Source organism: Haliotis rubra, unplaced genomic scaffold (genome assembly GCF_003918875.1).
Source record: "Haliotis rubra isolate DU_JTF1 unplaced genomic scaffold, ASM391887v1 Scf712, whole genome shotgun sequence".
NCBI classification, from domain to species: Eukaryota; Metazoa; Mollusca; class Gastropoda; order Lepetellida; family Haliotidae; genus Haliotis; species Haliotis rubra.
Genome location: NW_025767427.1, coordinates 442,813 through 455,347, shown reverse-complemented (window position 1 = coordinate 455,347; position 12,535 = coordinate 442,813). Strand labels below are relative to the sequence as shown.

Sequence of the window (12,535 nt, the reverse complement as noted above, 5' to 3'; positions counted from 1 at the left end):
ACTGATATGATCTTAATTGAAATCTTAAGATTGTTACTTATTTGCATTAGCGTTAACATTATAACGCTATTCGTTCACTGATATTACAATAGGATTCCTTGTACTGCGCATGCGTTGGTGAGAAGACGTGTGTGTTGTTGCTCTCGGGAAAAAATGACTATATATTGATTTACTCGTGATAATCCACACTTATGACATCATAGGTGGTGTAAAACGTGTGTGTGATACTACAAGTGACCTTTTCAAAAGAAGAAATGGTGTCGATTGGCGTATATAGAGCAAGAATTGGACTCTTCTCTCAACCCAAGGGCACCCGGCAAGTAACGCTCGACAAACATGGCGAGTATTCACCTACTGTCGTTGGTACTGATGTGCATTTCAGACTTGTTTTGTGTGCAATGATGTTTTCACTGCACATGGGATTGAGTTATGCTGTTATGATCACATGTGAAAATATCGATTTTCACTCATATTTACCAAAAGAGCATGTTTATGAACTTGTATATGCCACTGACGTCTTGCCTGTTGAAGCTGATTGTACAGCTTGGGTAGCTCAATCTCAACGTACGCCCGACGCCTGTCTATTAGGAGGTAATCCCGTGCCGGCTGGGGTTATAACACATCGGATTCTGTGTGCTAACGACGTAGAAATGAACTCCTGGACCAGTGACCCTAGACGAAGTTAGGGACACCATACTGAAGGAGGTACAGAACGTGAAGCATGAGCTTGAGGCCAGATCAGCTCACTCTCGAGAGAAGTGCGCGATTTAAGCACCAGGTTTACAGATCTCGAAACAAAGCTGTCAAACCTCCATAGTGATCTGGAAAATGTGCGTCACAATCAGGACATAATGTATGAGGACGTCTCCTTGATCTCCGTCCAGATGGAAAAAGTAGAGGAGAAAATATCACAGTTCGACAGCGAGATCGACAAACTAGAAGCCTTCAGCAGACGTGACAACATTATTCTATACAACGTTGCAGAGGATACAGGGAGTCGCACAACGATTGTAAGTTCAAAGTACTTGACATTTTGAACAATAATGTAAAGACTAAGACCTGGATTGCTGATGACGTCATACGATCACATCGACTCGGCCCCCAACGTGTTGACATCTCTAAACCGAGACCGCTCATCGCTAAACTACGCCTCTCTGATGACAAGATCGAGGTTCTGAAATCACGAGCAACACTCAAGAGTAACGGCTATGGCGTCTCCAATGATTTAACCGCCAGACAACGCCAACAACTTAAGGATGCTAGAGCCCAGGGATTGATCGGCTACTTTAAAAATGGTAAGCTGATGACTAAACCACGTAATGATGCGCAACCCCAAGACACGGGAAGATTGGAGAAAACCAATCGACAAACGAGGCGAAGTGACATTCATAACAGGAGATAGCAGTGCGGCCAGGCCCAGGATCCTCTCTCACAGGATGGAAACTACTCGCGCACCGGTAACAATAAACTGTCAGTATTATCATGGAACATTAGTGGCTTGTGTAAAAAGTTTGATGACCTTGACTGTATAGCTTATCTCAAGTCATTTGATATTGTGTGTTTAACGGAGACATTTATCACTGATTTTGCGAACTTGTACTGGCTACCTGGATATCAGACATACTTTGCCCCAGCAGTGAAACTATCTTCATCAGGTAGATGTTCTGGTGGTGTGTGTGTTTGTGTGAGACAAGAAATTGTGAACCAGTGCTTTCAACTTAACACACAGATAGACAATTTGATATGTCTAAAATTTCCCAAAGCTACATTTAGTTTAATTAATGATTTCATGTTGTTGTGTATGTATGTTCCGCCTGTAGGCTCTACATTTTACAACAGAAATAATAATTCTGGTTGCCTTATTGATAAACTTGAGGCTTTTATACTGGATCATTGGACTGATTTCACGTCATCACATATATTACTTTGTGGGGATTTTAATGCTCGCACAGCTAATGAAAATAATCCAATCCTTGAGCAAAGTGTAGACTTTGGTAATGATGATGTATATATTGAAGAAGACAATGCCCCTGTCGAGCAGCGGGCGTCACATGACTCTACTATTAATAGATTTGGACGCATTTTATTGGATTTGTGTTATGTTTGTCGTCTGTATATATTGAACGGGAGAGTTGAAGGTGACAAAGGCGGCGAGTTTACTTATGTAGGAGAAAGGGGTTCTAGTGTTGTTGATTATTTTCTTGCATCTGTTAGTTTTTTTGAGTTTGTAGAAATGCTAAATGTTGGTGATCGGTTGGACTCTGACCATTTCCCCCTTGAGTTATCTTGCAGGTTTCCTTTAAGCAGTCATGCTAAGCGTACTGTAGATTGTGATGACCATGACGCTGACTTTAGATTTGTCTGGGATGAATCGAAGGTAGACTTATTTACTGCATCATTGAGACAGATGCTGCATATCAATGATAATTTTTATTAACTAAACTTGAAAATTCCCATGAAGAGGGCATTGCAGATTTTGTACATTGTCTTCTTCATTCAGCTTCAAGTATGAAAAGACAAATGAAGCATTTTGATCCTGGAACTAGTAAACCTAATTGAATAAAGCTTGTAGACAAGCGAGGACAGAAAGCAGGAAAGCCCTAAGAAAATTTAGACGATGTCGTAGTGAATATAATCGTAAAGGTTACTGCAGACTTAGAAACATTTATAAATCTTCTTGCAGAAAGTTCAAATATGATATCCAATCGTCAAGACTTGAGCGACTTAATAACTCCCTAAACAGCCCGAAACTATTTTGGAAAAATATACGTTCTCTGCAAAGTCGCTCTACCCCCATAGTAAATATATCGCAAACGGAATGGTTATGTCATTTTAAGAATCTCTTTTCCAAGGAAGATATTTCTTACGATGTTGACAATTGGTTATCAGATTGTGACAGCGATGTGCTAAGTGAAGAGTTTAACGATGTTGATAGGCTTGTGCTGGAATCACCTATTACGGAATATGATATACTGAATGCTGTGTCTCGTCTTAAAGTTGGTAAATCTGCTGGAGTTGATGGTGTTATTTCAGAAATGCTAAAATACTCATTACCTGACATTATGCCCTTCCTGGTTAAAATGTTCAATCGAATATTTGATACAGGTCGTTTCCCTTCCGTATGGGCGCAATCTATTATTATCCCGTTATATAAAAACGGAAATGCACAAAATCCTGACAATTACATAGATGCTACAACTTTCTCTGACTAGTATTCTAGGTAAAACTTTTACATCTATTATCAACAGTAGGTTAACACAGTGGTCGAATATGAGAGATTTAATACCGGAACCTCAAGCTGGATTTAGAAAGGACTACTCAACATTTGATCATATATTTACCTTGTATGCTATTATTGAGAGATATTTATCCTTTAGCAAGCGAAAGTTGTATGTAGCTTTTGTAGATTTCAAAAAGGCGTTTGATTCTGTAGATAGAGGTAGAATGTGGAAATGCTTAAGAAATATAGGTTTGAGAGGTAAAATGTATGGTATCATAAGATCGATGTATTCCAATGTAAAGTCATGTGTCCGCTGTGGCTATGGTGTAAGTGACTTTTTCGATTGTCCTGTCGGTCTGCGTCAAGGATGTATTTTAAGTCCTTTACTTTTCTCCTTTTTTTTCATTAACGAATTATATTTAGATATCATGAAGTCTGGTAAACATGGCATCCAACTCTCTCCCGATGTAATAGAACTTTTTATGTTATTATTTGCTGATGATGTCATTCTTATGTCCAGCTCTGTAATTGGTCTTCAAAATCAAATAGATATACTCTCAGCGTATACAGATAAATGGCAGTTGAGTGTGAATCTAGATAAAACAAACATCGTTATATTCCGAAGAGGTGGTCCTTTGTCGGCTAGAGAGAAATGGTTTTTTAAAGATAAACGTATGAATGTTGTGAATGATTATAAATACCTTGGCATATTGTTTACCCATACGCTGAATCTGAATAAGTCCGTACTTAACCTGGCGAGGAGAGCAAAGAAAGCTCTTTTACAACTTCACTCTGTTGTTCCTATGCTCGGTCTTGTTCCACCGACTATTTACTTCAAATTATTTGACTCTCAGATACAACCGATTTTACTGTATGGATCTGAAATGTGGGTTTTAAAGAGTATTATACCATAGAAAAAATTCATTTGCTTGCCTGTAAAAGTTTCTAAATGTTGGTTTGTCAACACCAAATGTTATGGTTTATGGTGAATGTGGAGGTTCCCATTGTACATATCATCTTATTGTCGTTGTTTAAAATATTGGTGTAAAATAATTAATATGCCTGAACATCGTTTACCTAAAAAGCTTTCAATATGCTTTTACATCTTGATTATCTTGGAAAGAATAACTGACATCTCATATTCGCACCTTACTATTTAGATATGGTTTTGGTTGTATTTGGTTATCACAGACAGTTGGCAATGCAAATATGTTTATTAAACAGTTTCGTATGCGGGCTATTGATATGTTTAAGCAGGAATGGCATTCAACTATTAATGAAAGTTCTAGATACGATTCATATCGTCAGTTTAAGTCGTTGCTTGAGCCAGAGTGTTATCTTGCTCACCTTCAATACAGAAATATTCGCAATGCTTTTATACGGTTTAGATTAGGCCTTAATGATTTATTAATTAACCGTGGAAGATATGTTTCTATGGAAAACCCAAAGATTATGTCCATTCTGTTTTATTATTGAAGACGAATTCCATTTTATGTTTATTTGTCCTGTATATGAAAATCTAAGAAATAAGTATCTACCGCAACTGTCTTTATCTCAAATCAACGTTAATCTATTGTCTTCCTTACTTTCCAGCAAAGAACCTCCAAAACAACACAAAGTTGCTCTATTTATCTACAATGCATTTTTGTTAAGAAAAGAATTGATAAGTTAGAAAATTGATTATATATGCCATTGTTAAGATGTATCTCTTTTTGTATATGGGCCTATGGCCTTTCATACAATAAAATATTGAATTGAATTGAATTGCTCTTTAAATGGCAATGGATACAAGGCCGCAAGAATAGACCAGACAAAACATTTCTGATCATTGTTTTGGATGTTCAAAATATGTTTTTTTATTTTTCAAGTATTTGGGTAAAGGAATGTAACTGGATGCTGACAAGGGGACATAGTCAGCTGTATTCACCTCAAGATGAATGATGTGGTCTAAGATCCACCCACTGCCCTCGGCTTGAAACTCTTGAGACGATGTGTACAGTTTTTGGAAAGCTTCAGCTACTGCTCATTCATTTCTGATAGGTTACTCACCCAAAAATAGGTACTTCTCAGAACAGGTTCAACCAAATGACTTTGATTATTTTCATCATACTTGATATATTTCAACTTAAGAGTGAGAAACCACTTCATACCTGTCTTTTCTGACATAAAATCCCGAAGGATATTGACAATATTTGTCTCTTCATCTGCTAGAAATTGTAGGATATCCACATTATTAGCTTCCCTAATTGGTGATTGTTGTTGTTCTCAGTGAGCCTTCCAGTGCTGACCTTTGACCTCCAACAGTCTGATTGCCCTGCCTTGCTTCAAAACGTTGATGACGTCTCACACAGCCATCACACTGGTCCACACGCTCACTATAGAAGCGCTCAGGGAGAGGACGGTGGCAACTCATGCACTCGCGACCTGAGTGCGAACAACTCATGCAGAATAGCTTGTTTGGCAGTAAGCATTTCCAGTGGCCACACCAAATACAGATAGCATATTTGGCTGGAATGTTGCTGTCACTCTTAGGCTGCAGACAGGGGCGTTTCGCTAAGGTTTCTGTAGCTGTTTCACTTCCCTTCCTCTTCAGAGTAGCTTCACATTTGTGACTTTGAAGTGCATCCTGGCGGGAATAACATTTTCCACATTGCTCACAGTTATATCTCTCGTCGTTGTCCACTGTCCTAACATGGCGGAGAAGATTTCTTTTCTGTGTGAATGTCTTCCTGCATGTATGACAAGTGTGCTGTGCTTGAGAGGGTGTCACATTTTCCCTATGGCTAATGTTATTTGCAAGCAGTTAAATACATTTTAAATTCACATCAGCATCATTTATGAATTCATTCTCAGCAGCCCATTTCTCTAAATTAGACAAAGAATACACACTGTCCAGAAACCTGTAATACAAGAGGTAGTGTGTTAAATACTGTTCACTATATACAACGGCATGACTTATAGTGTAACTTTTACAAAGACGTATTGTAGCCTACAATAGGCGTGCTAGTGCAATAGTATTATAGTTTAAACAAGCCCATTCACCTAATCATGATTGATATTATTCTAAACATGTGTTGGTTAGGCAGTGGTGCTGCTCACTTACCTTACAAAATGTTTCTTTCACCCTGCAGTATTTGTAGGGAGTTCCCTCGCGGTCCTTACTCCGTGCTGACAGCAGTTTGAATAACCCGCCAACGCTGTCGACCGCTTTATAAAGAAACCATGCAACCAGCATAAGTGAACATTAGTTATCGCATAGGAAATAAATAGGAAAGGGAGATAACTGCTTAGGTGAAAACATCACTTCACATACCACTCAAGCTTCAACCTGCACACACAGTCTACGAAAGATACAGAACTGGATCACGCATATCGTAATGTTATTATCCAGTATACACGATCTGTCATCAAGAAACGCAGCGAGTGTTTGAAACAGTGTTCCCATTTCACTTACAGTAGTTGAGAGTTTACGATCACTTGTATAACCGTTGGAGAAAGCTATTGAGAAAATCCATATTATTTCCTTCCTACTTATGGTCTCAATATATAACCTTTCTCACTATCTTTAGACTAGGCTTTTTACATTTCTAACAATAACCACCTGGCTTTATAAGCATCAGTGCAAGGCTATGAATCATCCAGTAGAGTTTGTTTACAATAGGCGTCTGAAGCGAGCCAGCGTCTCGCAATGTTTGACCCAGTTTCTCTCTCAATCGGATTTACAATAACATTCTTTTTCCTATAACATAGTCCTGCTTGTCTTGTTAGAACATCAAATCATTACCTATGAACATTTATAAAGAGCTACCGCATTCATAGCTCGTCATTATCTTTAAGCTTTTTCACTTCTAACCTCAGACAGGATGAAACAATCACGGTCACATTCGTAGCTGGCGCCTCTCTCGCTATATTTAGCAAAGGGATTCCTGCGTACTACATAGCCCGAGTATTGCGCCACACCTTGTAATCACGTGTTTCTCTCATTTTCTATTCATCAGATACCATAGTAATGTGCGTACACACTGCACGCGTATTTTGTCAATGATGGACAACCGATGTTAATAGTTGCAGTCTTGTCTGTAGGACCCTAGGTGGCGCTGGATTAAGGTGGGTCTGTAAGGAATAACTGATCACACTGGTGCGTATTACGAAAATAGCTCAGCTTAGCTTCAGACATACAGCTCTGTGTTGCGTGCAGGGATGTGTGCATGCAGGGATGTGCGTGCGTGCAGGGATGTGTACATGCATCACAGAGTTTCCAAAATTGTCGAATTATGTCTGAACAAGATAAGGACGATGAAAGTGGATAATGTAATGTTATGCGAGTCAATATAGCTTGGTAGATCGGCTGTGGGTAGTCTACGACGTCACGTACCCGTGAAGATCCGGGTTAGAATATCGGTTTTCAGTAACCCATGCTTGTGGTAAAAGGGGATTAACGGGATCGGGTGGTCAGGCTCGCTGTCTTGGTTGACACAGGTCATCGGTTCCCAATTGGGTAGATCGATGCGCATGCTGTTGATCACAGGCTTGTCTGGTCCAGACTCGATTATTTACAAACCGCCGCCATGTAGCTGGAATATGGCTGAGTGCGGCGTAAAGCTAAACTTACTAACTCACTTACTACGACGCCTGTATGTTGAAAAAGTATCGGAAAGTACGATAGTGTCCTATGACCGGGGATAGTAATGTACGTAGCGCCGTGAGCAGGCACTGTGCCTGGATATGAGCGCCACATAAGCGGACTATTACTATTATTATTACTATTACTACGACGTCACAATTGCCATCACATCTCTCTTCAACAACGAACCTGTTACTGACACTTCCGTATTCCAGAGAAAAACCAGGCTCGATTTTCTACCGAAACAGTTTCCACTTGAAATAAACTTTAAAGCACAATTTCTAAATACCCACCTCCAGTGTAATGTCACATTTACAAAATTCACTATCATGTTTTGAGTGTACTCAAACAATAAGATTCATTTACGTTTCAAGTATAAAACAACAAGCACTTTGCCTTGAGGGATTTTTTAAGTTATTAAAAGAGATATGTACAACTGAAAAATATATAGCTAGGAAAAACAATAGCTTAGATCCCTTTATAAGGAAGTGGAAACATTTATATACCTTACTATGTGCTAAGCATCGAACTCTACTTATAATATCAGCTGTATTTCCAGACCCCACTCACTACAATCACACTATTCAACCTTATCCCTCCAATTTTATATTGTATATGCCCTCTACTGAAACTTTAATGATATATTATGTACCTATATATCTGTTATAACCTTACAAAACACCATAAATAAAAAAACAAATAAAAAAAACCAAAAAAACTTTACAGCGCTTCAGTGCAATGGTGGAAACCTATGAATTGATTGCTGACGACAAGGGATTTTCCTTCATGGTGTCCTCCTGTACTGTTTAAGGACACCATTTAATATAAAGGTCAAAATAGGTATAACAATTATATGAATGGTCCACTGAAAATTATTCATGACACCTGGTGTCAGCTGCAGGCCTCATGTGCATGGTTTTGTGAATCCTCTTTCAACTCGTGTGTATGGTTTGGTTTACACATTCCGGTCGTGTGTGACGAGACACATATATCATTTGCAAATTCCCCACGATGATTTACCAACTCCTATCCTAAACAATCTACGTTACATAATCTCTGTTTGTTTGTTGCTCAACGCCACTCAGCAATGCTACAGCTACATGGCGGCGATCTGTAAATAATCGAGTCGTCACCTGACAATCCAGTGATCAACAGCATGAGCAACGATCTGCTCAATTGGGATACGCTAACATGTGTCAAACCAAGTCAGCTAGCCTGACCCCTCCGTTAGTAACCTCTTACGAAGGTCAATCTTAACCCGAATCTTCACGGGTTTTAATGTGTATATATATGACAGGTTCACTTATTGCCAACCAATATTTGTATATTCAAACACAGTTTCTCTCTTTTTAGTGGTCACACCCATGCCAATACACAACAGAGGACAACTGTATTTAAATATTGTTGGTATCTTAGGTACCAAGGTGAAGATGCCTTTGACAAAGTTATTGGACTGCAAAGGAAACCCCTACACTCTCCTGGACGTAGATGGAACGTACTTTCCTCCCAGTTTCAACTGGGAAACGGTGAAGAACATTTCCAACGTCAACATCCGTGACGACGATGTGCTGCTGTGTGGCCACGCAAGATCAGGTACATGTGAAAACTGCATTAAATCACAGTTTATACTTATTCTATCCTACATGAATCGATGGGTACAAAGCCAGAATTTTGTCATGCTGATCCCACATCTTCGTGGTTTTTGACTAAAAACAAAAGAATACAGCGACAGAAAGAGTAAGTGCGTTTAACGCTCCCTTGAATAGTATTCCAGTAATATCAAGGCCAGGAGGCTCTTTGTGGAAAGAAACCCCGAAGTAATGCTGGTCTCAGGACTCCTCAGTTCATCCATAGGAACCTGTACGAGTTTACGATTATTGATGTGCAATGGCGTGGGAAGAAATCCATCATCTAACAGGTAGTAGTAGTTAAAGATGAGGATGTGGAAATCAAAGTATCAACTGCGTTTAACTTACTTTCATATTTTCAGGAACACATCTAACATTTGAACTGGTCCATATGTTGCTGAGAAGAAAAGCGGAACTTAGTCCTCATGAAAAGGAGTCTCAGACACTAGAATTGCAACCGGAAGAGGTTCTGAGTTGTCTCCCTTCACCAAGGATTCTCAACACACATGTCCAGTTTCACTCACTGCCAGCACAAGTGCAGAAGAAGAAAACTAAGATTATCTATTTGATGCGAGACCCCAGGGACGTCCTTGTGTCCCGATTTGTTCTTACCTCTAACTATATAGCGAAAGGTACAATGATGGGATTTGATGAATATGTGGTAGCTTCGGCTGAAGGAAAAGGTTTGTTGATATCTTTTTATCTTTCTTTCTTTGTTTAACGCTGCACGCGGTAATCCAGCTTTTTTTTTTATTTATGTGTTGTTTAACGCCGCGCGCAGCAATATTACAGCTACAATAATCGAGTCTGGACCAGACTGGAATATTGCTGAGTGCGGCCTCAAACAACCTAACCAACCAACCTCACCTTTTGGAGATTGCCTGATCAGAAAAGACATTCCGAGTGTCACTTTCCCGGTATTGGTTCGATTGAAAAGTCGTTCAGAAGTGAGCCATTAAGGCATATCTCCAGGTTTTTTGTTCAGAGGGCTAGAGTGGGTGAAGATATGATTTTAAAAAGATAGTCATTCAGTAAGTTAGCGAAATCAAACAAATCGAAATTGTATAAATTCCTCATGCGGCCTGTGATATTTTTACAATAAGATATCGGTATGATTGCAATTGATTGATTTTCGGATTGATCGATTAGGGTTTGATCAGGCTGTGGATCTCCACTATTCATAAATGTGTTGATAGGGATATTGTTGTATCCTCCAACGATACACAACACTGCTTCTTAATACATGTAAGGTGTGTACCTAGTGTGTCATACAGACCCTAAAGCAAATATATCCAAGAAAGCCCACACAAGTCTAGAAAATGTGGCAAGTCTAGATTTCCACTCTGAAAATGAAGAAAGTCCCTAAGCTTCTTTTTTATTGATATATCATTTTAATGTAAAAACTTTTATGTTCTTTAAAATATGTTCATTTCAGAGACTAGCTGTTAGTCTAGCGTATACCTTAATGTCTATTAATAAATTGAATGATACGAGATTATCCCTAACAAAGGCTGAGAATATGTGAATATACTTTTTACAATGTGTTGTAGTTGCCTGGGGCTCCTGGTTTGACGATGTTCTCTCTTGGGAGAAACTAATGAATGAGCCTGACCACCCAGTGTTGATAGTCAGATACGAGGAGACTAAACAGGTATTATGATGGGGATGATGATGATGATGATGATGAATTCTACGACTATTATGATGGGTTCTTTACACGTGCTAGTGCTTCCTTGTGTTTGGTTTTGTTTTTTTTTGTTCTTTTTCCTTTTTTGGTTTGGTTTTGTTGGGTTTTTTTGTTGGTTTCTTTTAGCTCATGCTAATCGGTGAAGCGGTGAAGCTTCTGTTAAGCAGGTGATATCACTGATTTTCAGTAATGCATTCAAATAAATGTAACCAATGTTTTACGCCCTGTAGAATTTCCTTTGAAATCTAAGCGGCTAAACCCTTTCCACATCCATACTGGAGCTGTTAATGATCTGTCACTTTTTTATGTATCACAAAAAATTATTGTATCGAATTGAGTCGGCTATATGTGGGTGTTTGATTTATTTCAGGATCCTGTCCGTGTGATCAAAAGCATTTCGGAATTTCTAAATATAGACTGTCCGGATCAGCTTGTCCGAGACATAGCTGTACAATCCGACTTCACGAAAATGAAGACGACAAAGGGAGATAATGCTGAGAAACGTGATGGTGATGCCATCCACTACAGAAAAGGTAAAGACAATTGTGTGTTTATCATAGGTCTTAGATGGCACCACTGCTTCATATACATCTGGTCGGTCGCTGAAAATCTGTGAAACTCTTGGAGATCAAGATACACGGTTCTGATTGGACAGTCAGGAGTTTCAAATCTCAACATCTTAATACGTCCTTGATTCATTCGAGTGTAATAACTGTAAAGACTGAAACGACTGTAACTAATAACTATGAATTTAACCCTATATATAATAATGTGATAACCACGAGCACTAATTTAATCACTATTTCAGGAATCACTGGTGACTGGAAGAACTGGTTCACCGATGCCCAGACTAAATACTTCAATGACATTTACACACAGAAAATGAAGCATTCCAAGTTTTATGAATGGTACTTGTAGACTGTATTGTGGTGGTGCTAAGTCTGTGTTGTGGAGACGCCTTTACAGCACGTCACTACTTCATTGATTGGCCTGATATGCGGTGTTTCATTAAGTTTACACACTGAGCTTCATTGCCAAGATGTAAACTAATAAGCTAGTGAGTGAGTATAGTTTTACGCCACTTTAAGCAATATTCCAGCATTATCTAGGCGGGGGACACCAGAAATGAGCTTCACACATTGTACCCATGTGGGGAATCGAACCGGATCTTCGGCGTGACCAGCAAACGCTTTAACCACTTGGCTACTCCACCGCCCAGAAAGCTAATAAGCATAAGGAGAATACTAGACAATTGCAATAATTTGCTGAGTGAAAGATAAAGTCATCAGAAACATGTACCCCAATGTTTATTTTAAAATATGGTTTATTGCTTTTATCGCGAAAACAGAAACCGTTTCTGTTATCTGAGCTTCAGC

At 39.0% G+C, this 12,535-nt stretch overlaps 1 protein-coding gene across 1 annotated transcript; it reads left to right on the top strand.

Moving 5' to 3' along the window:
• The first annotated feature begins 7,203 nt into the window (after window positions 1-7,203).
• On the top strand, window positions 7,204-12,077 carry LOC124259185 (sulfotransferase 6B1-like). The gene is made up of 6 exons (XM_046693282.1): window positions 7,204-7,327; window positions 9,269-9,437; window positions 9,835-10,155; window positions 11,023-11,123; window positions 11,530-11,692; window positions 11,968-12,077. The coding sequence occupies exons 2-6, from the start codon at window positions 9,275-9,277 to the stop codon at window positions 12,075-12,077; spliced, it is 858 nt and encodes a 285-aa protein (XP_046549238.1). The 5' UTR covers window positions 7,204-7,327; window positions 9,269-9,274.
• Window positions 12,078-12,535: the final 458 nt, after the last annotated feature.